General features: G+C 48.1%; 1 protein-coding gene across 1 annotated transcript in view; it reads left to right on the forward strand.

The window, feature by feature from the left end:
• The window catches only part of HSPA4 (heat shock protein family A (Hsp70) member 4), a 122,385-nt gene that overhangs the window by 77,301 nt on the left and 18,165 nt on the right, over positions 1-26,919 (forward strand). Inside the window, exons 12-14 of the mRNA XM_030211745.1 lie at positions 4,091-4,272; positions 11,104-11,193; positions 11,745-11,897. Of these exons, the coding sequence (XP_030067605.1) occupies positions 4,091-4,272; positions 11,104-11,193; positions 11,745-11,897 (425 nt within the window). The remainder of the gene's footprint in view (positions 1-4,090; positions 4,273-11,103; positions 11,194-11,744; positions 11,898-26,919) is intronic.

Consider the following 26,919-nt stretch of genomic DNA (forward strand, 5'->3'; position numbering starts at 1 on the left):
TTCAGATCAATCTCGTGGAGTTGTGAGCGGTCTGGAACACTCTAAAGGCTTTCAGAGATCGACTGTCCAATCTATTCAAATTCAGACAGACAATCAGGTTGCCATGCACTACATCATCAAGCAGGGGGGCACCGGATCTTGCCCCCTGTGTCGGGAAGCCGCTCAGATGTGGCTTTGGGCTCGCCATCACTGCATGTTTCTCCAAGCCACGTATCTGGCAGGTGTAAACAACAGTCTTGCCGACAGGTTGTGCAGAATTATGTAACCTCACGAGTGGTCGCTCAACTCGGGCGTGGTACGCAAGATTTTCCGAGAGTGGGGCACCCCCTCGGTGGATCTTTTTGCCACTCGGATCAATCACAAGGTCCCTCAGTTCTGTTCCAGACTTCAGGCCCAGGACAGACTAGCGTCAGATGCTTTTCTCCTGCATTGGGGGAAGGGCCTTCTGTATGCATATCCTCCCATACCTCTGGTGGGGAAGACTGTGCTGAAACTCAAGCAAGACCGCAGAACCATGATTCTGATTGCGCCTTTTTGGCCGTGTCCGGTTTGGTTCCCTCTTCTTCTGGAGTTGTCCTCCAAAGAACCGTGGAGATTGGAGTGTTTTCCAACCCTCATCACTCAGAACAAGGGGGCGCTTCTGCATCCCAACCTCCAGTCTCTGGCTCTCACGGCCTGGATGTTAAGAGCGTAGAATTCGCCTCCTTGGGTCTTTCTGAGGGTGTCTCCCGAGTCTTGCTTGCTTCCAGGAAAGATTCCACGAAGAGGTGTTACTCTTTTAAATGGAGGAGGTTTGCCGTCTGGTGTGACAGCAAGGCCCTAGATCCTCGCTCTTGTCCTACACAGACCCTGCTTGAATACCTTCTACACTTGTCAGAGTCTGGTCTCAAGACCAACTCCATAAGAGTTCATCTTAGTGCGATTAGTGCTTTCCATTACCATGTGGAGGGTAAGCCTATCTCTGGACAGCCTTTAGTTGTTCACTTCATGAGAGATTTGCTTTTGTCAAAGCCCCCTGTCAAACCTCCACCAGTGTCATGGGATCTCAATGCCGTTCTCACCCAGCTGATGAAGCCTCCTTTTGAGCCACTGGATTACTGCCATCTGAAGTATTTGACCTGGAAGGTCATTTTCTTGGTGGCTGTTACTTCAGCTCGTAGAGTCAGTGAGATGCAAACCTTGGTAGCCCATGCTCCCTATACTAAATTTCATCATAACAGAGTAGTCCTCCGTACGCACCCTAAGTTCCTGCCGAAGGTGGTGTCGGAGTTCCATCTGAACCAGTCAATTGTCTTGCCAACATTCTTCCCCCGTCCTCATACCTGCCCTGCTGAACGTCAGTTGCATACATTGGACTGCAAGAGAGCATTGGCCTTCTATGTGGAGCGGACAAGCCCCTTCAGACAGTCAACCCAAATGTTTGTTTCTTTTGATCCCAACAGAAGGGGAGTCGCTGTTGGGAAACGCACCATTTCCAACTGGCTAGCAGATTGCGTTTCCTTCACTTACGCCCAAGCTGGGCTGACTCTTGAGGGTCATGTCATGGCTCATAGTGTTCGAGCTATGGCAGCGTCAGTGGCCCATTTGAAGTCAGCCACTATTGAAGAGATTTGCAAGGCTGCGACGTGGTCATCAGTCCACACATTCACATCTCATTACTGCCTCCAGCAGGATTCCCGATGCGGCAGTCAGTTTGGGCAGTCGGTGCTGCAGAATCTGTTCGGGGTTTAGAATCCAACTCCACCCCCCCTAGTCCCATTTTTATTCTGTTCCAGGCTGCACTCTTAGATGTTTCTTCATAGGTCAATCTTTCTTATGTCCTCTCCGTTGCGAGGCCCAGTTGACCTTCTTTTGTTGTTTTTAGTGAGCCTGGGGGCTAGGTATACCCCATCAGTGAGAACAAGCAGCCTGCTTGTCCTCGGAGAAAGCAAAGATACTTACCTGTAGCAGGAATTCTCCGAGGACAGCAGGCTGATAGTTCTCACCAACCCGCCCAACTCCCCTTTGGAGTTATTGTTCTTTATTTGCTTTTTTATATAATTGAGGTGGGCACGGACGCATGCACAGTGCGACGATCTGTTGCTCCAAAAGCTGTCACAAAGTTTGTTGATTTTTGCTGGAAAAAATCTCCGTTCCTGGGCCGCCATGGACGCCGACCCATCAGTGAGAACAATCAGTCTGCTGTCCTCGGAGAATACCTGCTACAGGTAAGTATCTTCGCTTTATCCTCCCTCTTGGGGGGGAGGGAAGAGGTCTTCTGTATACATATGCTCCAATACCTCTCATAGAGAAGACCTTTTTACTGAAACCCGAGCAGAATCGGGGAACAATCTTAATCGCTCCATTCTGGCTGAGACAAATCTAGTTCCCACTAAAAAGAGCTATGAGAGGGAATGTTTTCCGACCCTCGTAGCACGGAACAAGGGGTCCCTTCTGCATCCCACCCTCAAGCCTGTATGTTGAGAGTGTAGAATTTCAGTCCTTTAATCTGCCTGAAAGTGTCTCCAATATCTATCTTGCTTCCAGAAAATATTCTAATTCTTTTAAATGGAGAAGGTTTGTTGCCTGGTGTGAATGCAAGGCCATAGATCCTCTTGCCCTACACGGAAACTACTTGAATACTTCCTGCACCTCTCCAAGTCTGGTTTGAAAACCAACGCTGTAAGGGTACCTCTCAGTGCAAGTAGTACTTATCCTCGTGTAGGCGGTAAACCCATCTCTGTATAGCCTCTAGTTTAATTCATGAGAGGTTTGTTCTTGACAAAGCCTTGGTTAAACCTGCTACTGTCTTGGGATCTCAGTTCTTACCCAGCTGATGAAAGCTCCTTTTGAACTGCCTGATTCCTGTCATCTGAAGTATTTGACCTGGAAAGTTGTATTTTTGGTGGCAGTAATTTGAGCTTGCAGAGTTGATAAGCTTCAGGCTTTAGTAACTGATCCACATTAGTTTTATCACAACAGAGTAGTTCTTCACACACACCCTCTTAAGGTGGTGTAGGAGTTCCATTTTAATAAGTTAGTCGTTCTGCCAGCATTTTCCCCAAAACCACATGCCTATCCTGGCACGTGTACTGCATACATTAGACTGCATGCGAGCCTTGGCTTTCTATCTGGAACACACTAAAGCCCATCTTTTTGTTTCTTCTGACCCAAACAGGATGGGGGTAGCGATCATCAAATGTACAATTTCTAATTGGCTAGCAGATTTCATCTTCTTTGTTTTTGCCCAGACTAGAGGATCATGTCAAGGCTCATAATGTCATTGCCATGGGTAGTCAGTAGCCCACTTGATTGGCCTCCATCAAGGAAATTTGCAAGGCTGCAATGTGGTGTTCAGCCCATACATTCATATCTAATTACTTCTTTGAGCAAGATACCCAACTTGATAGCTGGTTCAGTCAGACAGTTCTGCAGAATTAGTTTGGTGTCTAGAATCCAGGTCCACCCTTTTAGGCCCAGTTTTTGTTCTGTTCCAGGCTGAACCTTCACAACTAGTTTGTATGTATAGTTTAAGGTTGATTGACTTCAAGATCTCATTGCTTCAAGTCTCTATTATCCTAGCATTGTTTTCAGTGAGCCTGGAAACTAAGGATTCCCAGATGTGAGAATACTAATGACCTGCTTGTCTTCGGAGAAAACAGTTACTCACCTACAGCAGGCCAAGTAGTATTCTCGCATACCCTCCCATCTCCTCTAGAAGTTGTAGTCCTTTAGCTGTGTTATCCTACTGTGGAGCCTGTACTTTGCACACTGGGCAGAAAGGCACATGTGGTGGGATGCTACTAGAATTTTCTAATAGCTGTATATGGTGGGCAGCATCCACACTGGGCTCCGTTGAATGATGTCACCCCAGATATGAGAATACTTGGCCTGTTGTCCTTGGAGAACTTATACAAGTGAGTAACTTTGCTTTTTCTGCTTTAGTTTATATCTTAAGTTGTTTTTTTATAAAGCAAAGTATTCTTTAACAATGGCTATTTTATGTATGTTTTTCTTGTTCCCGACCTTGAGCTATGTTTAATGGTTAAGCGGGTTATAAATGTGCTATTAAACTTATTTAGCTGATTTGCTTGATCTTGTGCATTTTCAGGTCAGTTTATGATTCAGAAGGTCTTACCACAGGCAGATGGATCCAGCTCCAAAGTTAAAGTCAAAGTGCGTATCAATGTTCACGGTATCTTCAGCGTTTCTAGTGCATCCCTTGTTGAGGTTCACAAATCAGAGGAGAATGAAGAGCCCATGGACACAGATCAGCCAGCAAAAGAGGAGGAGGTAAATTAGCTGTCAGAAATGGATTCTGTATAATCTAGGAATTTAGTATGACCTTCCAAATATAGTCCAAGTTTCTGAGAAATGCACTGTACATAAACAAAAGCCTAGTATTCAGTATAACTCTGCAGAAGCAGTGCTCGGTGTTAAAACTTCAAAAACATATGCAGTTGCCTGTGTAGTTATTGGCATGACAGCACATATCTACATAATAGCCAGCAGGTAAAGCACACTGTAGACAGTTATACATTTTACTGTATTGATTTGGTGGCAGAACTAGAATTCTTTCTGGTCACCAAACACCTCCCTCTCATTAAGGCTTCTTATTCTTGTATTCATTTCAAGGCTATGAATGGTTAGGTTACAATCACTCTGATGGGAATTAATAGAATACAATCCTAAATTTTTTTTTTTTTTTTTTAATGAACTTTTTTTTTTTTTTTTTTGCAGAATCATGTAGGGCTGGCTCTGTGGCTTAATGCAGTGTGATGCTCAGCTATGTAGAAGACCTGGGTTCTGCTGGGTATACTGCAAGGCTGTATTCATAGCCATTGCTTGATAGCAGCTCTTAATGGCCAGACTTAGGGTCTACGTTGTGTTTGGTTTAAAAAGGAGCTGTAGGGACTTTTTTGGCTTCTACCTAAGAACTATCGCAACAATAACCATCTTGATAACTGTAGCTCAGTAGATGCTGGTTCTGATTTAGCTGGAAGCTAAAAGAAGTAGGAGTGAACTACCAAGCTAAAACATGATTAGAATCATGCAGAGGGAAAGCACTGCTTTGGACTTAAGTAGTGTAAGTTTGCCATTCCTTTTTATTTATTATGATTTATTTACCGCCTTTTTGAAAGAATTCATTCAAGGTGGTGTACAGTAAAAATAAATCAAACATAAGCTATGGCCTGGGTAGTCTAATTTCTAAAATCTCCAGGTTGGATACTCAATTTCAATAAAAGCAAACAAACTGGTGCAGTGCCTAGAGTACCCAGGTGGGCAAGTGGTTGTAAATGTTAGAGAACCCACACTTGGATCTCTATTACAGGGTGTAAGTCCTAAGGAGCTTCTTATTCCCTGTGGGGTGTCACACCTGGGTGGCCGGGTCCCTCCCCCTGTGCTCTTTCTCTGGAGGACTGCTTGACCTCGGCTACAGACCTCGTTCTGTACCCTTGAGGCATTTAGGCATCAGCAACGAGGTTTAAAAAAATAAATAAACGTTTTTAAAAGGCGGCTATTTTGGCTGTTCTTGTGGCAGTCCAGAGATAAAACGTCTTCAAGGGCGCTCTTGCCTTAGGTGGTTTTGCCTATTAGTCTGTCAGAGCACAAAGCAACTGTTTGTTTTTATTGTGTTCGTGGCCATTATGTGTAAGCCGGCGAAGTGTCGGTTTTGCGCGAAGCGTGGCGTTGAAGTGAAAGGTGGCCAATGTAAATTTTGTGGGGAGCCTGTGTTGTCAGCACTCTTGCCCCCGTGCTTTCCCCTGAGTCGGCGGAGGTGTTGGGCGACGATTTGACCGCACATTCCGGGCCGGCGCCAGGGGACCCGTGTGTGGCGAGAAGCGCACCTAGTTTAGCCGCGGATCACGCGATGGACCTGCCGCCTCCGGAGCGAGGGGGGTCCGTCGCGGAGACTGCGGGAAGTGTTGTTGGGGCTTCAGCAGCGTTGAGGGGGTCTGGCTTCCCCCTGAGTTTGTTTGGTCTCTGAATAATGCCTGGAGAGCTGGCCCCTCTCAGGCTGTTGGTTCCCCAGAGGCTGCTAGCTCAGTGGGAGTTAAGGGCCCACGGGTGGATATTTTGGAGCCTATGGAGATACTTTCTCTGCCTGGGTCGGACGTTTGGAGTGACCCAAGAGAGGAGGATCTCTTAGATGTGTCTGAGGATCAGGATGGGCTAAGGCGTGGGGAAGATTCTTCAGTGGTTCGCATTTTTCATGAGGAGGAGTTGTTAGAGCTCATTGATCAGGTGATCTCTACTTTGAAGTTTGCTCCAGCGGCCACTCCCTCTGCGGAGGGACCCCAGGCAGATCCCTTGGTTAAGGGAATTCAGAGAGCCTCCTGTTCCTTTCCCATGAATTCAGACATTAGGGACATGGTTTTTCAGGAATGGTCTGTGCCGGAGGCTGCTTGTAAGGTGTCTAGAGCTATGGGCGCGGCTGTATCCCTTGCCTCCGGAAGATTTGGTCCTGCTGAAACCATGTACTGCGGATGCGGTGGTTACGGCGGTTACTAAGGCTACGGCCATTCCGTTGGATGGCGGTACAGCCTTACGGGATCCTCAGGATAGGAAGCTAGAGTCCTTTCTGAAGCGCAGTTTTGATTTCTTGGCTTTGGAAGCTCTTGGATGAGCCTGTGTTATATAGGACTGGTTTGGTTCAGGACCTGGCCAAATTGGAGATGGGGTCTTCGTTTTTGGCCGACACCCTTTATGATTTGCTAAGGGCTTTGGCTAAGAATATGTCTCTGGCGGTGATGGCTCGCAGGGCACTTTGGCTTAGGGGCTGGGTGGCAGATGTGGCCTCTAAAGCAAAGTTGTATTCTCTACCTTTCAAAGGTTCTATGTTGTTTGGAGAGGACTTGGATAAACTGATGAGTGGTCTTGGGGATACCAAGGTCTCACGGTTGCCGGAGTTACGGCCTAAGGCAGCTAGTCGAGGTGGTTCAGCTAGAGGTCAGTTTAAGGACGCGAGGTGGTACAGGCCGGGCAGATTTGTGTCTCCTTCTAAAAGCTGGTTTTTCCAGCGGACGCAGTCCTTTCGAGGGGGTCGTCGAGGAGGTCGGGACTCCTCCGAAGGTGCCAGAAATGGTAATAAGTCCTCCTTATGAAGTTGTGCGGGTCCAGCCTCTGGTGAAGGTCGAGCACCTGCTGCCAGATCTGTTTCTTCCCTCTCCTTGTCACTCTCGAGTCAAGTTAAAGGCTATTCAAGAAACTCTGGGTCGTTTAATCCAGTTGGGAGCTGTGGTACCTGTTCCTCGGCATGAGCTGGGAATGGGTTGTTATTCCATTTACTTTGTGGTGTCGAAGAAGGACCAGTTTCGACCCATTTTAGAACTCAAGAGGGTCAATGGGGCGCTCAAGGTGCCATCCTTCCGCGTGGAGACTCTGCGCTCGGTCATAGTGGCTGTTCGTCAGGGAGAATTTCTCACGTCACTGGATCTCACGGAAGCGTATCTGCACGTGCCGATTCGAGAGGCCCATCAGCGTTTCCGTCATTTTGCTGTTTTAGGGAGGCACTTTCAGTTCTGTGCTCTGCCTTTTGGTCTGGCAACGGCTCCACGCATCTTCTCCAAGATAATGGTGGTGGTAGCAGCGGCTTTGCGGAGGCAGGGAATTCTGGTGCATCTGTATCTGGACAACTAGTTGATCCAGGCGAAGTCTCGGGCTCACAGTGTGGCGGCGACGGCTCAGGTGGTTGCGTTTCTGGAATCGCTCGGATGGGTAGTTAAATGTAGTCAAAAGTCAGTTGATCCCATCGCAGAGTCTGGAGTACTTGGGAGTGCGATTCACCATGGCAGTGGGTTGTGTGTTTCTGCCAGATTCTTGGATCGCCTCTCTTCAGCAGCAGGTCCGGCTGTTAATGTCCGTTCAGAGTTCGACGGTTCGAATGTACCTTCGGGTTCTGGGCCTCATGGCAGCGACAGTAGAGGTAGTACCATGGGCCAGGGCGCATATGCGTCAGCTTCAGGCGGCTCTGTCGTCCAGGTGGTCTCCTCAGGTACACAGTTTGGAGTTGCGGTTGCCATTGAGGGGGGCTCCTTGGCGCAGTCTCCAGTGGTGGCTATGCTCGGCCCATCTGAAAAGGGCATACCGTTGGAACCTCCTCAGTGGGTGAGTCTTGTAACGGATGCCAGTCTGCTGGGCTGGGGAGCTCAGTGTCTCGGTCGGTCCGCGCAGGGGCGGTGGTCAACAGAGGAAGCTCAGTGGTCTATCAACCGGTTGGAGACGAGGGCGATTCGGCTAGCTCTTATGGCGTTTCGCTCAAGTGTGGTCGGAAAGGCGGTAAGAGTCATGTCCGACAACGCGACAGCAGTAGCGTATGTCAACTGGCAGGGCGGTACAAAGAGGCTGTGGTTGGCAATCGAGACGGCTCTGCTCATGAATTGTGCGGAAAGGCATCTAGTGCAGATTTCGGCAGCGCAGGTGGCCGGGGTGGACAACGTGAAAGCGGATTTTCTAAGCAGACACATATTGGACCCCGGAGAATGGTCTCTGCACCGGTCGGTGTTCGACCAGATAGTTCTAAAGTGGGAAATGCCAGTAGTGGATCTCATGGTGTTGGCACAGAATGCTCAGGTTCCTCGGTATTTTAGTCGGGATCCTCGAGCAGAAGGGATCGATGCGTTGGTCCTTCCGTGGCCTCAGCAGGTATTGCTGTACATGTTTCCCCCGTGGCCCTTGATAGGTTGAGTCGTACAGAGGGTAGAATGTCATGCAGGTCCGGTGTTGTTGGTGGCTCCGAATTGGCCGCATCGGTCGTGGTTCGGGGATCTGATGCGCTTGTTAGAAGGCGAGCCTCTGTGGCTGGGGGGCTCGGTGCTGTTGTGTCAGGGTCCAATTGTCATGCCGGATCCGGATCGGTTCTCTTATGGTGTGGCCCTTGAGAGGGAACGGTTGAGAAGGAAAGGGTTTTCCCCTCAGGTGATTCAGACGATGCTGCAGTCTCGCAAACGATCGACATCTTTGGCCTATGTGCGTGTGTGGCGCATATTTGAAGATTGGTGTGGGGACTGGGCGTGTGTCCCTTCAACAGCTTCTGTGTCATGCATTTTAGATTTCTTGCAGGATGGTTTTGAGAAGGGCCTTTCATTGTCATCTTTGAAGGTGCAGCTGGCTGCTTTAGCGTGTTTTCGGGGTAAGGTGCAAGGCAGGTCGGTTGCGTCTTCCCCGAATGTGGTCCGTTTTTTTGAGGGGGGTGAAGTTGCTTCGTCGTCCTCAGCGGCCGGTAGTTCCACAGTGGGATCTTAATATCATTCTTGACTCTTTGGCGGGTTCTTCTTTTGAGCCCTTGGAGTCTTGTTCGATAAAAGACCTTACTATGAAGGTGGTCTTTTTGGTAGCTATATCGTCGGCTCGCCGGATTTCGGAACTTCAGGCTCTTTCATGTAGGCCTCTCTTTCTGTGGTTTTCTAAGGAAAAGGTTTCGCTGCATCCAGTGCCTTCGTTTTTGCCTAAGGTGGTATCCTCCTTTCATGTCTATCAGGTGATTTCGTGGCCGGTCTTGGGGGACCGGACGGGGGATGCTTCTCAGCGTCGTTTGGCGAAATTGGATATGTGCAGAGTGTTGAAGGTTTACTTGCGCAGGTCGGAGGAATTCAGGTCTTCGGACAGGTTATTTGTCCTTCATGGGGGGTCCAAGAAGGGAGCGGCTGCTTCTAAGGCATCTATAGCTCGGTGGTTGAAGGATGCCATCTCTTCGGCTTACATATTGCATGGCCGTACGGTGCCGGTGGGGCTCAAGGCACATTCCACTAGGGGGATGGCGGCTTCTTGGGCAGAGAGTAGTTTTGTTCCACCGGTGGACATTTGTAGAGTGGCGGTGTGGTCCTCCATGCATTCTTTTGTCAAACATTACAGAGTGGATGTACAGGCAAGGGAGGATGCCAGTTTTGGAGCTGCAGTCCTGGCCTCTGGGCTTCGCAGGTCCCACCCTTAGATGTGTTTACTGCTTTGGTACGTCCCAAGCGTCTTGAACGGTCTGGAGGATTGCTGAGGAAGGTGAAATTAGGCCTTACCTGCTAATTTTCTTTCCTCTAGATCCTCCAGACCATTCAAGAGCCCACCCAGTGTATCGGACAGTTCAGTATGATAATTTCTTTAGACTTCAGTTGCTGATATTTCTAGTAGCTCCTGTGATTTGGGTCCTGGAGTTTTACTAAGGGCAGTTTGTGGTACCATTTGTGCCCATCTGCAGTTGAATTCCCCTGTCTTAAGGGGAGGAGATCTGAGTGTGGATTCAGTGGTTTTGTTTAGGTGGAGGTGTTTTGTTCCTCTGCTTTGTTACTGTTTTACTGGTTGGTAGAAGGTCTGCACAGGCTACTTGTATAAGAAGTTTTAGTGTTCTCAGTCTCCCTCTGCTGGTAGGAGTGCATAACCCAAGCGTGTTGAACTGTCTGGAGGATCTAGAGGAAAGAAAATTAGCAGGTAAGCCCTAATTTCACCTTTCTGGACTGATGTGGTTGGGATTTGAGGAAAAAATATTAGCTGAAGTCCAGATTTTACTTAAGAATCCATGTATAATAGTTACATCAATTTGTCTCACAAACAAAAAAGAAATGTTTTTCGATGAATCCTTGCTGTCCTAGTACATGTGCAACCTTACATTGCTAGATCATGTATATATGTAACTGGAAAATAGTGCCACATTCACCAGTCACATTGAATTATGTTCTGCATGTAAAGAAATACATACCTGTATATCATAGCTAAATTTAATTTCTTGGGAATTTGCACACCATATCTGACTCTATCAATAGGCTTAGTTGAATGATAAGCACGTGATAAGATTTCACTTGTTGAAACTTAAATCCATCCCTTAGAAAGGGAATGGCAGAGCATACTAATGCAGAGAAACATTATCCTTTGGTACCTCCTAAATTGCAAACATCAGATAATTCACATAAATACAAAAATGGTCACATGGGGAGAACTAAACATCAAGTTCTCTCTAGATCTTTGCTCTCTTCAGTTTAGCGTTTACACTTCAGAACTTGCTGAATATTTTGGTAAGGTGCTGTGATAACTTCTGCGACTCCTTTCCTTCTGAAATTTGGGTTTCTGTAATGGATGAGCAATGTAAGACTTCTGTTAATGTCACCATATCTGACATACATGTCTGCTCTATAGAAGATGCAAGTTGACCAGGAGGAACAGAAGCCAGAAGAAAACCAGCAACAAACACCAGTAGAAAACAAGACTGGCTCTGAGGAAATGGAGGTATTCATTCTGGTATATTTCTAACATATGCCACAGTTTATAATTTACTGTGCTCTTTTCTGATGTGTTTATTTCTTAATTTGCTTTTGCTGATTGGTTGAATAAATTAGGGCAGAAAATGACAAATTGGTTAAAGAGCTGATTGAACCACATAATGCAGAGTAATGAATGGAGATCAGTCTGGTGAAGGCAAAGTGGAGGACCCCAGGGCTTGGTGGTGGGGCTAGTTATTTTTCACTGTCTTTTAATTGGCATTGTTGAGGCACTTCCATATCTTATGAAAATCTTGGTGGTAGGACATGAGTTTGTTTTTGTTTTATTTTTATTTATTTTTATTTTTTTTTGGGGGGGGGGGCGGACTGAATGTTGGATTAAGTATGGGTCTTGTAAGAACAAAAGATGACAAATCCTGTTGCCAAAGATGTGGTCGAGGCAATCAATATTGAATTCAAAAGTAGTTTGGATAAATTCTGTTCACATTGGCTACAAATTCTTAAAATTATTTATTTTGATTTCTAGCATTTTATTCTCTGCTCTTTTGTTTTTAATAGACATCTCAGACTGGGACAAAAGACAAGAAAATGGATCAACCGCCTCAAGCCAAAAAGGCGAAAGTAAAGACTAATACAGTGGACCTGCCTGTTGAGAGCTATCCTCCATGGCAGCTAGACAGGGATATGGTCAATTTATTTATTGAAAATGAGGTAAAGTAATACTTCAGATATGAGGCAAATATCTGGTTCTTAAACTCAATTTGTTTCATAGCAAGATGTTTAGAACAGTGTTTCTGAACACTTCCTTGTAGGCACATCTATCATTTGAGCTTTCAGAATATCCATAATGAATATGAGAGATTTACATCCATTGGAGGTCAAGGTGGTCAAATATCTTGGGTACATTATGCATATCTTGGAGTCAACTAGGTGTGTGTGCATCTGGGGGAAACTTTGGGTTGTAGCTGTGGTAATATTGGTTAAAGCAATAATACCTCAGTTTGGCAACATAAACTGAATTTTGTCCCTCAGATTGAACAAAGGACTCCAAAGCTCACATGTGGGTGTCGTCGTCCATGGCGCCTGGTGCAGAAAACTGCCCATCGTACAGTATTTTCTTAGGCTGCAAAGCCTATATCCTAAAAAAACTTCAGACCGCCCAAAATACAGCAGCAAGACTCATCTTTGGCAGATCACGTTTTGAGAGTGCAACTCCTCTCCGTGCAAGACTGCACTGGCTCCCAATCAAAGAGCGTATCAATTTCAAAGCCCAGACTGTAATCCACAAGATAATACACGGAGAATCTCCGAACTATATGATAAATCTGGTCAACTTTCCAGCAAGAAACGTGTCTGTATCTTCACGAAAGTACTCAACCTGCATTACCCCAGCTGTAAAGGTCTCAAGTACAAAACTTATTATGGATCCAATTTTTCCTTCCTGGGCAGCCGTCTATGGAACGCTCTCCCTAGACCTATCCGAGCAATCCATGACCACCTACCATTTAGAAAAGCACTAAAAACCCATCTATTCAAACAAACCTACCCAAAAGACCCAGATTAATCTCTTGAACCTATCTACCTTACATATACTGAAGATAAAACGATATTCCATATCATCAAGCTGATCAATCCATAGACTGGTGGGTTGTGTCCATCTACCAGCAGGTGGAGATAGAGAGCAAACTTTTGCCTCCCTATATGTGGTCATGTGCTGCCGGAAACTCCTCAGTATGTTCTCTATCTCAGCAGGTGGTGGTCACACACAGCAGCAGCTCTGGCTAGGCCTCCAAGCCTAATTTTTAGGTTTTGTTGAGTGCCTGGGGTTGAGGGCTCTTTTGAGCAAGTGCAAACCTGGTGGTGCCAGGTCCCTCCTTTTCTCCCCCCTCCCGCTGGCTCCGTTAAAAAAAAAAAAAATTTTTGAACGTCCTTAAAGGCGTTTATTTCGACGTTTATTTAAGCGTCTATTGCAGCTACTCACTGGGACACCAGGTCGTTACAACTCGGAGCGGACAGCAGGTAATTTTTACCTTTTTATAGCGGGCAGGGGGTTCCCCGATTCTTCTCCTCGTGGCATATGGCGTCGGAGGGCGAGGGCGCAAAGGGTCGCTCCCCGGGTCGCTTGAGCGCTTCTAGAGGGGATGCGGGGGTCTTCAAACCTGATTCGCCCTTGTTGGGTGACAGTTTCGTGACCGATGAATGTCCCGGTCCTTCCTCCGGCGTGGCGGTTTTTCCCGCCATAAGCGCCCATCCCCCGCTCCTCGCCTCCGCCATCTTGGCCGGCCACGCGGCTCGGACGGCTTCTTCTTGGGCCGCCCTTGAGGTTGGAGACATTAATGCCATGAACGCCCTTAATGTGGGCGACGGCACAGAAGCGGCTAAAGTTAAGAGCCGTTCTTCCCGCGCGGCTCCTTCGCGGAGTTTCGCGCCGGACGCCATTTTGGATGCGCAGCTTGTCTCTCCCCCGCTGTTGCGAGCGCTGGTTGAGGGTGCGTCTAGGGCTGTTGCCCAGACTGCGGAAGTGCACAGTCTGGGGGGTTTCTCCCCCGAGTTTGTTTTGCTGCTGCATCAGGCCTTCCTCATGCACAACGCTGCCCCTGCTCCCTCGTCTGGTAAAGAGGTTGAGGTTCCCAGAGGTAAACGCCCTCGGGTTGATTCCCAGGCCTTGGAGGAATTTGTCTCCTCCGATGTAGATGAGGGCAGCGTGTCTGAGGTCTCCCAACGGTCCTTTGCGGATTCCTTGGTGGAGACGGATCCCCGCTCGGATGGAGCGGATGACCCCTCTGCAGCGCGGCTTTTTAGCCCAGAGGATTTGCCCAACCTGTTGTTACAGGCCATGGACACTTTGAAGATTTCCTCTCCGGAGGACGTCTCTCCCTCAGCCCCTGTTGGCTCTGCCATTATGCTGGGGACGAAGCGCCCGCCTAGAACCTTCCACGTGCATGATGCCATGCACACCTTAATTTCGGCTCAATGGGATGTCCCAGAAGCGAGCCTTAAAGTGGCTAGGGCTATGTCCCGCCTCTATCCTTTGGCTGTGAGTGAACGTGAGGCCTATCTGTGGCCTACCGTGGATTCTTTAATCACTGCGGTGACTAAGAAAACGGCGTTGCCGGTGGAAGGTGGCACGGCCCTAAAGGACGCCCAAGACAGAAGATTGGAGGCGGCCTTAAGGTCGTCCTTTGAGGCGGCTGCTTTAAGTTTGCGGGCCTCAGTTTGCGGCTCCTATGTGGCCAGGGCGTGCCTGACTATGGTGCAGCGGGCTTCCCCCTCGGATCATTCCTTGAGGGCTGATTGGCCGGCCCTGGAATCGGGCTTAGCCTATTTGGCAGACTTGCTGTATGATGTCTTGAGGGCCTCAGCGAAAGGCATGGCTCAGACAATCTCTGCGCGGCGGTGGCTTTGGCTGAAACATTGGTCTGCTGACCACGCCTCTAAATCCCGCCTGGCTAGGTTGCCTTTTAAAGGCAAGCTGCTCTTTGGGGTCGAGCTGGACAAAATCGTGACCGATCTCGGCACGTCTAAGGGCAAGAAATTACCAGAGGTCAGGGCTCGGGCTAGTACTCGTCCCGGTACCTCCAGAGGACGGTTGCAGGAAGTCCGTCGGTACCGCCCGGGCAAGTCGGGTTCCTCTGCCCCCTCTTCCTTCAAGAGGAATTTCTCCCCCAAGCAGCATTCCTTTCGCAGAGACCGCCGTCCCGGAGGTGCTCCCTCCGGTCCTCCCCCAGGGTCTCGTACCCAATGACGGGGTCTTGGTCCACGCCCCAGTGCAGATTGGAGGACGGCTGTCCTCGTTTCTGGGCGAGTGGACCGCAATAACTTCAGACGCGTGGGTGCTGGAAGTCATCAGAGACGGCTACAAACTAGAGTTCTGCCGACCCTTAAAAGACGGGTTTGTACTCTCTCCCTGCAAGTCTCCGGTCAAAGCTGTGGCAGTGCAGCAGACCTTGGACAATCTGATCCGCCTGGGCGCGGTCGTTCCGGTGCCAGAAAGTCAGCTTGGCAAAGGACGTTACTCCATTTACTTTGTGGTACCAAAGAAAGGTTCTGTCCGGCCTATCCTCGACCTCAAAGGGGTCAATCGGGCCTTGAAAGTGCGGCACTTTCGCATGGAGACTCTCCGCTCTGTTATAGCGGCAGTGAAGGCAGGAGAGTTCCTGGCATCCTTGGACATCAAGGAAGCGTACCTGCATATTCCCATCTGGCCTCCTCATCAACGCTTTCTGCGTTTTGCAGTCCTGGGACGACACTTCCAGTTCAGAGCCCTCCCTTTCGGGTTGGCTACTGCTCCGCGGACCTTTTCCAAAGTAATGGTGGTCATCGCGGCCTTCCTACGAAAGGAAGGGGTACAAGTCCATCCTTATCTGGACGACTGGTTGATCCGAGCCCCCTCTTATGCAGAGTGCGGCAAAGCTGTGGACCGGGTAGTTGCTCTTTTGAGCTCCCTGGGATGGATCATCAACTGGGAGAAAAGCCAGCTGCGCCCGACTCAGTCCCTGGAGTACCTGGGAGTTCGATTCGACACCCAAGTGGGCAGAGTGTTCCTGCCAGACAATCGGATTGTCAAACTTCAGGCTCAGGTGGACCAGTTCCTAGTAGCCTCTCCCCTTCGGGCTTGGGACTATGTGCAGCTGTTGGGCTCTATGACGGCCACGATGGAAGTTGTGCCCTGGGCCAGGGCTCATATGAGACCGCTTCAACACTCTTTGCTGCAGCGCTGGACTCCGATGTCGGAGGATTATGCTGTGCGCCTTCCCTTGGACCCAGCAGTGCGCAAGGCGCTGAGCTGGTGGATGCAGACAGACAAGTTGTCTGCGGGAATGCCTCTGGTGACCCCAGAGTGGATTGTCGTCACGACGGACGCCTCGTTGTCGGGCTGGGGAGCCCACTGCTTGGGAAGGACAGCGCAGGGGCTCTGGTCTCCTGCAGAGGCAAAGTGGTCTATCAACCTCCTGGAACTCAGAGCCATTCGGTTGGCGCTTTTGGAGTTCATCCCGGTACTGGTGTTGAAGCCTGTACGGGTCCTGTCGGACAATGCCACGGCTGTGGCCTATGTCAACCGCCAGGGAGGTACCAAGAGCGCCCCTCTAGCCAAGGAGGCTATGAATCTTTGCCAGTGGGCGGAAGTGAACCTGGAGCAGCTTTCAGCGGCCCACATTGCCGGAGTCATGAATGTCAAGGCGGACTTTCTCAGTCGCCATACCTTGGAGCCCGGAGAGTGGCAGCTATCTGCTCAGGCGTTCTTGGACATCACGAAGCGCTGGGGCCAGCCGAGCCTAGATCTGATGGCGTCATCGGCCAATTGCCAAGTGCCGCGCTTTTTCAGCAGAGGACGGGACCCTCGATCCCTGGGAGTAGATGCTCTTCTCCAACAGTGGCCGACACAAGAGCTTCTCTATGTGTTCCCGCCCTGGCCCATGTTGGGCAGGGTGCTAGACCGGGTGGCAAAGCATCCCGGCAGGGTAATCCTGGTGGGTCCGGATTGGCCCAGGCGTCCCTGGTATGCGGACTTGATCAGGCTCTCAGTCGACGATCCTCTGCGGCTGTCAGTGGAGCAGGGCCTGTTACATCAGGGTCCCGTGGTGATGGAGGATCCCTCCCCCTTTGGTCTTACGGCCTGGCTATTGAGCGGCAGCGTCTGAGGAAGAAGGGCTTCTCAGACAAGGTCATCGCCACTATGCTGAGAGCGAGGAAGCGCTCTACTTCTACTGCTTACGCCAGGGTTTGGCGTATCTTTGCAGCGTGGTGTGAAGCAGGCTCACTTTCTCCCTTCACTGCTCCAATTTCTTCAGTGTTGGCGTTCCTGCAAGAAGGTCTGGAGAAAGGCCTGTCGCTCAGTTCCCTTAAAGTCCAGGTAGCGGCTCTGGCTTGCTTCAGGGGCCGCCTGAAGGGTGCTTCCCTGGCTTCGCAGCCAGATGTGGTGCGCTTTCTCAAGGGAGTTAATCACCTGCGCCCTCCTCTGCACTCAGTGGTGCCTGCGTGGAATCTCAACCTGGTACTAAGAGCATTGCAGAAGCCGCCTTTTGAACCCTTGTCAAGGGTATCTCTGAAAGACCTGACGTTGAAAGCAGTCTTTTTGGTGGCTATCACTTCAGCCAGAAGAGTTTCCGAGCTCCAGGCGCTCTCATGTCGAGAGCCTTTTCTGCAGTTCACTGAGGCAGGAGTGACTATCCGCACAGTGCCTTCCTTCCTGCCCAAGATTGTTTCTCGCTTCCATGTGAATCAGCAGCTCTGTCTCCCTTCCTTTCGTAGGGAGGACTACCCAGAGGAGTACTCTGCTCTTAAATATCTGGATGTGAGACGAGTCATCATCAGATACTTGGAAGTGACCAATGATTTCCGGAAATCGGATCATCTGTTTGTCCTGTTTGCAGGTCCTCGTAAGGGTCTGCAGGCTGCTAAGCCTACAGTGGCAAGATGGGTCAAGGAAGCCATTGCAGCGGCTTATGTGGCCGCGGGGAAGGTGCCGCCTATCCAGCTGAAGGCTCACTCCACGAGAGCTCAGGCGGCCTCGATGGCAGAGGCCGGATCCGTCTCCTTGGAAGAGATATGCAAGGCGGCAACTTGGGCTTCGGCTCATACATTCTCCAAGCATTACCGTTTGACTGTGGCTGCACGGGCGGAGGCCCGGTTTGGAGCTTCAGTGTTGAGGTCAGGGATTTCAATGTCCCGCCCTGGGTGAGTACTGCTTCGGTACATCCCACCAGTCTATGGATTGATCAGCTTGATGATATGAAAGGTAAAATTATGTATAATCATACCTGATAATTTTCTTTCCATTAATCATAGCTGATCAATCCATAGCCCCTCCCAGATATCTGTACTGTTTTTATTCTGGTTGCATTTCAGGTTCAAGTTTAGTCTTCAGTTACTTCAGAAAGACTTCGTGTTCAAGTTTTTTCACTTGGATTCTTCAAGAGTTAAGACGAGTTTGTGTTACAGTGAGCTGCTGCATTCCTCTCCCCTCCGTTTTACGGGGCTGGATTGAGACTTAAAATTCTGCCGGCACTCCCTCCCGCTTCGTGCGGCTGTAGGGCAGCTTTGTACCCCTCCCGCTTCGGCGGTGTTCGGGTCAGTCAGCTCCTCCCGCGGTTGCGGTTGCAGGATAAGCCAGATCCCCCCGCATCGGCGGGTGTGGTGTCCCTCCCCCGCTCCGCGGGGATGAGCTGGACGGATTCCCCTCCCCCACTTGTGTGGGGATGAGCTGGGTTAATTCCCCTCCCCCGTTTCGGCGGTGGTGAGCTGGGCAGAGTGTCCCTTCGTGGGTGTAATTCTCTAAGTGCTGAGTCCTGCGGATGGAGCTTTGATATCGACATACTGAGGAGTTTCCGGCAGCACATGACCACATATAGGGAGGCAAAAGTTTGCTCTCTATCTCCACCTGCTGGTAGATGGACACAACCCACCAGTCTATGGATTGATCAGCTATGATTAATGGAAAGAAAATTATCAGGTATGATTATACATAATTTTACCTTGACCCAGACTCTATCTCCCACCTTACTTTCCTCTCTCCATCACCTGTCTCTACCTACCTATCCATCCTATTACTACCCATCCATCCTATTATTATGTTATACTTAATTTCCTACTTTACATAACAAAATTCTGTGTTACCTATTACTATGTAAGCCGCATTGAGCCTGCTTTTAGTGGGAAAGTGCGGGATACAAATATAATAAATAAATATTGCTTTAAGAGCTCGAGACGGGGCTCCCTCCGCTCATGTGCGAGTGCCTTCCCACCTCACTTGCAATGGTGGAGCCAGCAGTCTTTTTTCTCTCCATCCATGGTGAGGGGAAGACACATTCTTTGCAGCTCCTCTCAGTAATCTTGTTTTTCATGTACATTTTCTGTGCCTTCCAAGTTTCCTTTATTTGATATACCGCAATAGAGCGCATGCCATCACAGCGGTTCACAATAAAAGCTAAAAAAAAAAAAAAAGTACAATTTCTATAGGAAAGACAGAGAAGCGGGAAGATAAAGGGAGGGCAGAGAAGAGACAGGAAAAGAAAGGGAGGTAGGCTAGGTATTGCAATCACAACATTCCTGGAGGAGGAGAGGAAGACAGGTGGGGGGGGGACCCCAGTTATATAGCCAACAACATACACTTTCCTTAAAAAAAAAAAAAAAAGTGTTCTCAGGGCAGTTCTAAACTCCCCATGGGACTGGAGTTACCGCAACTCAGCAGGGAGAGCATTCCAAAGAACGTTGTCTTTTTGAAAAGTGGTCAAAGGGACTATTTGAGAAGCAGGTTCAACCAGGAGAGATTGATCCGGGGAACCCAATGATTGCGTGGGAGAGTAAGGAAGCAGATAGCTGCAACAGAATGGGCGATTGACCTAAAGGAGTTTTATGAATTAGTCAGAACCTTATGAGATTCGCATGCTAACAGGGAGCCAATGCTCTTGCTGTAGAAGAGGAATAACGTGATCATATTTCCAATTGCTGGAGAACAATGACAATTTTCTGTATTTGAAGGTGACGGAGGTCACATTGCCATAATCCATTAAACAGTTGTCAATATTTGTGAGTACCAAGGCGTGTTAAAATACGAAGAGCATTGGCTTCCAAAAATGGACAAAGTGATCATGTCTGATGAAGCATATAAAACTGTCAACAATACATTAGCGAGATGGGTAGTAAATGTAAGATCTGCATCAAAAGTTACACCCCGGGTTTTTATGAACGAACAATGGAAATGGGGCTACCAGGGAGACAAAGAGGTTTCCTATTCCCTTTTCTGGAGTTATCCTCTGAAGAATCTTGGAATTTGGGGTGTTTCCCTCATAACTCAGAACAAGGAATCTCTTCTACATCCCAACCGCCAATCTCTGGCCCTGAATCCTGAATGTTGAGAGCTTAGAATTTGCTTCCTAGAGGGTTCCAAGATGGCGACGATATAGGTCTGCTGCAAGGAGGGCTTTTCCACGAGTTTAATAATTCTTTAAAAATACCTTCAGCGACTTCCGGTGACGTCATGACCGCGAGGGGTTGAAGAAAAAAGATCTCTCCGGCTTCAATCCCCCCTCCGCATGATCAGCTCACAAACCGCGATCTAAAATTGAAATTCGCCGCAGCCTGAATCGCTAGAGAGGCCGGCAACGAACATTTTAAATTAATTGGCGGCGTGATGGCAGCGAAAAATATACATAAAGATAAGCTCCGTGGTAGAGGAGCAGAAGACAAGATGGCGCCGCCCGCAAGCCCGCTGGGCCCGACAGTGTCATCGGCCTGGATCGCCGAAATAACTTCAGAAATGTCCTCAGTGTTAGAAGACGTGTTGGATCGCCGGCTCTCCCCCATAAACACTAACCTGGAAAAGGTAAAAGAACAGCTCACGGATCTTTCTCGGGACTGTGCAGGCTTTCAAGCACGTGTGAGTGAAATTGAGGATAGAGTAACGGAGGTGGAGACAATACAAGATATAACTCAAAAAAAGCTACAGGCGATGGAGGAAAAGATTGAGGACTTAGAAAATAGGTCCAGGAGAAATAATATCCGAGTGGTGGGCCTGCCAGAAGCGTTACCCGAACGGGGCTTGGAGGTCTTTTTGGCACGCTGGTTTGCCAGTGAACTACAGTTCCCAGAAGCCTCGGGGCCATTACAGATAGAACGGGCTCACCGCATCGGGATGAAAATGACTGGCACCAATAAACCAAGAGTGGTAATTCTAAGATTTTTGAATTATGCGCAAAAACAAGAAGTGATGAAGCTGCTGAGAACTGGAAAAGCATTGGAGTATGATGGAATCCCAGTAAGATGTTTCCAAGATTATTCAGCAGGGGTAGCAACACGGAGGAGACAGTTTTCGGAGGTTTGCTCAACACTATTCCAAAAGAAAATAAGATTTGCACTACAATACCCTGCCAAATTGCAGGTCACGCATAACGGTATTACTAAGACATATGAGACGGCAGGGGCGGCTAAAGAATTTCTACAACAGCTGGGAACAATATCTTCAGATGCAAGTTGAACAGCATAGAAAAGAGAACACTCTGAGAACACTGAGTAATGTTATAAGGAAAAGTCAGCAGAGACCTGACTGGTCAATATATGATAATACAGCAATCTCCCAGCCAAGAACAAAGATGGACCACTTATAGTAGCAGAAGGCTTGGCAAGATGGCTGCAGTTGGAAAGTTAAGGTTCAATGGTTTGTGAGTTAGACTTGACCTTTTTTTTTTTTTTTTTTTTTCTTCTCATCTTGTGCTGTTGATTAAGACACTATATGGCAGACATGGCCAGTGGGTGAACCGGTTTGAACCCCTGGTAAGAGGGGTGAGACCCCGTAAGTGTTTGATCAGCCTGACAATGAAAGTTATGTTTAATGTAACATTGTTAATGCGGAGGGGGGAGGGAGAGACGTAAGGAAGTCGAGGTCCTAATTGGTGGACCGGAGAATAAGGGATACAGGATTTGGGGGGGGGGGGGGGGAGGGGTGGGGGGAGGGAAGAGGGATGCAAGCAGGACACAAGTCTTAATTAGAAAGGATGTAGAACATAACAGTGAAGCTGGCACAGTGGAGGTGCAAGTGGGGGGGGGGGCAGAGGCTGGGATGTCCCCCTCGATTACAACAGTGGACATCTGTGGATATAGGCACACACCTTCAAATCCAAGAATAGTAAGAATACTAACGTGGAATGTAGGCGGAGTTAATTCGCCAATCAAACGCTCTAAGATTTTACAACAACTAAATAGGCAGAAAGCAGACATAGCACTCTTACAGGAGACGCATCTGAACCAGATTGAACATGCCAAGCTCAGCACCTGGTGGGTTGGGGATTGTATAGCAGCAAATGCACAAGGTAAAAAGGGAGGAGTAGCGATACTAATTAGAAAAGGCATAGCCTCGGTAATTAATCCACTTCTGATTGATACTGAAGGCCGTTATGTTATAATGGAAGTGGTAGTTGGGAGACAGAAACTGCTAATCTGTAATGTTTATGCTCCAAATAGATACGATAGGAAGTTCTATCAAACTTTGATTAATTTTCTGATCAGGCAACCGCACGCAGCTATAGTGCTGGGGGGTGATTTAAATGCAGCTTGGGACCCCTCTCTGGACAGATCAGCCCCGGAGACGGCCTCTTCATGTTATAATAATAGAGGCCTCTTACAATTGAGCCAGATGCTAGGCCTGGTTGATGTGTGGCGGGTGCTGCACCCAGGTGAGAAAGACTATACACACCTGTCGCGGGCCCACTCCACTCAGTCGAGAATTGACTATATTCTGACATCACGTCAGATGTTTGGGGAAGTGACAACAGCAGAGAGAGGACCGTACATGGTGTCGGACCATGCCTGGGTTAAGATAGAATGGATACCAAGTGGTACAACCCCACAGGAATATAAATGGCAATTTCCCCTGGAGCTCAGCTCAGATCCAGTGCTTAAAGGTAGATTACAAGCTCGCTGGGCGGAATATAGCACTCACAATCAAGAACACATAGAAGACCCAGTTTTGTTTTGGGAAGCGGCTGAGGCGGTTCTTAGAGGCGAAGTTATAAGTCATACGCACTTTGTGAGGAAGACACGAGATAGAAAGATCTTGCGTTTAAGTAACCAACTTTGTAAGACACGGAGGAGATATGGGGAGACACACGCGATAGGTGATAAACAACAAGTGTTAGAGCTTCAAACCGCCTTAAATGTACTTTTGCAAGAAAGGGCACACAAGTCACAGCTCTACTATAGATATATGCTTTATAAACACGGTAATAAAGCAGGCAAGTTAATGTCAAAAATAATTAACCCCCGGGGAGGGACTAAGAACATTTTGGCACTGAGGCAAAGGGGGGGAGGGCTCCACACATCAGATAAAGCAATATGTGAAACTTTTCGGGCCTTTTATCAAGGGCTGTACGCTTCCCCAGAGGAAGACGGTCTGTTAAATCAGATGTATTTAGAAAATCTGGCTTTACCAAAGCTTACAATACAAGAGTTGGACAGTCTCAATCAATTAATTACTGAGGATGAAGTCAGTCTAGTTATTGCCCGCAGCCCGCGACTAAAAGCCCCGGGACCTGATGGTTTAAGGGGAGAATTCTATAAATTAATGGAAGGAGGAGTTATACCTGCAATTACTAGATTTTTGAACCAACTGATAGAGAGACAGAGGTTACCCCCAGACTTGAATAGGGCTCAAATAATAGTCTTGTTGAAGCCGGGGAGGGACCCTCTAGAGCCGACATCGTACCGGCCTATCTCCCTATTAAATTATGATACCAAGTTGTTGGCAAAAAATCTTGGCTAATAGACTGGCGAGGCTGCTCCCAAGGTTGATTCATGAAAGTCAGGTGGGATTTGTGGGAGGTAGAGCAGTGAGTAAAAACTTGAGAGCAATACTGACATCACTAGAACACAGCTCGCAGGCGAAGGTAGCATCATTGCTGATCAGCTTTGATGCGGAAAAGGCCTTCGATAAGGTTCATTGGAAGTTCCTTTTTGATACGCTGGAACATTATGGATTTTCAGGGAGATTTGTTGAGGCAATTCATGCTTTATATGCCAACCCATGTGCCACCCTGAGAGTAAACGGGATAGAATCGGAAAGTTTCTGTATTAGGAGGGGCACAAGGCAGGGGTGCCCATTGTCCCCTCTTCTCTTTGTTTTGGTTTTAGATCCCCTTATCAGAGATATCATGGCAAACCCTTTGATCCGGGGAGTTGGTTTAGGGACCCACATGTTTAAGATTGCAGCATTTGCGGATGACATTTTGGTACATCTCACAAACCCAAGGGAATCCTTAGACACGTTACTGGAAACCTTTCGTGAATATGGCGATTACTCAGGTTTCCGTATTAATCTAGACAAATCAGAAGCGCTGGCTTCGCCAGAGGTGAACCAGAGGGACTGGGTCCCTGAATTTCCGTTGAGATGGGCTAGAGAGTCTTTTAAATATTTAGGAATCCGACTCACAATGAATACATTAGATTTATATCAGTTGAATGTTAAAATCTTACTGGAATATACTAAAGCTAAATTGGACTCTTGGATGAGTTTGCCACTGTCATTAATGGGACGGATACATGTAGTACAAATGGTGTTGTTTCCGCGCTGGTTGTACGTTCTTCAAACTTTACCCATACGCCTATCGCGGTCTGATTTGAGGCGGATGATGCGTCTTTTTAGTAGATTTTGTTGGGCAGGCAAAAAGCCCAAAGTTAGCCAAAATCTGTTAATAGGGAGCTGGAGACAGGGGGGAATGGGTATCCCGGATGTGTTCCTATATAATCAGGCGTGTTTGCTGCGCCACTTAGGAGATGTGGTGAATGCCACACAATATTACACACCTATGGGCTTGGAGGAAGCTTTTTTTGCTCCCTATGACATATTAGCTTTGCTCCATTTACCTCGTAGTCAGCTCCCTTCTAAATTTAAAAAAAGTATAATACTGCAGCCCCTTCGGGAGGCGTGGCAGTGGTGGATGCGGCAAATGGGGGGCCACCCACACGTTACAGATCAAATCCCAATCGTAGGCAATCCTGTTTTTGAAGCAGGGATAGATAACCCGACATTTGGCAGATGGCAAGGGCTGGGCATCACAAGATTGGAACACCTATTATTGGACAATGGGGAAATGATAACATTTGACGCCATTCAAGATAAAGTGGGATCAGCTTGGGGCAATAGATTTGACTATGCACAGGTCCGACACTATGTGAAATCCCTGAGCCAAGTACCCCTGAGAGGGCGGATGGGGGAGCTGCTAAGGGTTTTTTTTGAGGAGTTACAGATAGAGAAACAATCTGTATCAGCATTGTATGGGGCACTGGCTAGGCGTAGGTCCCAGAGGCAATATGTTGATCTTAAGCGAAAATGGGAACAAGATCTGGGGACCTCCCTGGCAACATGGGATGTGTCAGCTACCTTGAAGGGCATCCGGGCGTTGGTAACAGATGAGAGGCTGAGGGAGTGTGGTTATAGAGTGGTCCTACGGGGGTATATGACTAGAACACAACTGGCTCATATGTTGGGGCCGGACAACTCGGGGTGTTCTAAATGCGGAGGGGGTCCCAGCTCGTTATATCATGCATTATGGCAATGCCCCAAGGTGCGCATGTTTTGGCAGAGGGTAAGAGGGTTTTTGATTCGATTGGGGAACAGAGTTCAAGGAACGGAGCGGCAGTTTCTGTTGGATCAACCAAGAGCGTTTGCTCCATTAGGCGCCCCTGCTATAATGTTATGCAGGAAGCTGAGCTTGGTAGCGCGGAAATGCATTATGAAATACTGGGTCTCATCGGAAGGACCAGCTTACTGGCATTGGCGCAATCAGGTGCATCTTCTGGCCTCTTGGGAGGCTAGAGATTCAAAACAATCGCCTAAACGTAGAGTGCGCTTTCTACAGATTTGGACACCATACCTGCAAATACTCAGCCCAAGGGGACGTAGTCTGCTTGTCAATGCCTGATAAATAGCGGTATATTGGAGAGTAAGGGCACCATGTAGTAGTAAATTAGTCTAGAGTGGATCTGCTTGCAAGGGGGAGGAGGGACTGGGTGGGGGGCTGGAGGGGTTGAGTGTGATGTATATGGCTAAAGCCTGGCAGTGCTCTAGAGCTTTAATGTTTCATTTTCTGATATTTGTGATAAGCACTATCTTACCTAATGAAGTATTCAAGTGTATGATATTAGGAACATGAGTCATTTAAAACCTAATGTTAACATGGGCCAAGGAATCGTTAAGAGGGGAGGGGGGAGAAAAATGGGGACGAAAAGTGTTTGGCGAAGTTGAATATGTTGCAAGAATGCTGTTTTGTATATCAAGCAATGCTATATGCATATTCTACATTACTTTGTATTGTGATAATCGTTAATAACAGTTTAAACATAAAAATACTACCTTCAGCATGCCGAAGGGGAAGCTGAAGGGACCCCCCCCCCCCCCAACCCCGAAGCTTGAATCCCCACTCGTTCGTCAAACCTCCATTACATCCTTTACGGTCTCTACCCCGAATGCGGGCATCTCTGCTTCCGGGGCTAGGAAGAGTCCCGGATTAGGAAGCGAATCATAGCTTAGCCCGGCGGGACCAACTACCTCTCCACTTCCACAACCAGTCGAAGTGGCAGTACCGAGACTATATTCAGACAAAGTCTTGAAGGGGAGGCGGGCTTCTTCTCTGGCGGTGTTGACTGATACCATCTGAAGGCGTGCACCAATGGCCGGTGGAGGGGATACAGCATATTTCACTTATGGCATCGAAGGAGGCAACGAGGGAGCCTATTTCCACAACTTACACTCAACATGAAATTGATTTATGTGCCTCAGCGATTCAACCATTGATAAGACCACAAGAAATATCGCTGGAAACGATTTGGACTGCCATTGAAACCCTGCACAAGGTTTGTTCTTTTGTCTCCGTTTCCTTGAATAATTCTGTGCAAACAGGAGAGACTAAGAATATAATTGAAGCTATTTCCACTAAACAAAATACGTTCGAAACTGAAGTGCTTAAACTTCGAGAATCAAGCCCAGTTTGCTGGAGATAGACTGCACATTGTAAGATAGAAAATATAGAGAATGCAATGAGAAACTTAAATCTATGAATATTAAATGTCCCTTATTCAAGATTTACTTCACCAGGGGACATGTTCCAAAGATTCCTAAAAGAGAATTTTAAATATTCAGGACACTTTCCACCTGTTCAAAAAAATATATGACAACTGTGCTGAATCAGTAAAAAAATCAAGAGAAACATGAAGATCAGCCTCAACAGGAAGTTTCATTAGA

The sequence above is a fragment of the Microcaecilia unicolor genome, chromosome 8 (genome assembly GCF_901765095.1).
Source record: "Microcaecilia unicolor chromosome 8, aMicUni1.1, whole genome shotgun sequence".
In the NCBI taxonomy this organism is placed as follows: Eukaryota; Metazoa; Chordata; class Amphibia; order Gymnophiona; family Siphonopidae; genus Microcaecilia; species Microcaecilia unicolor.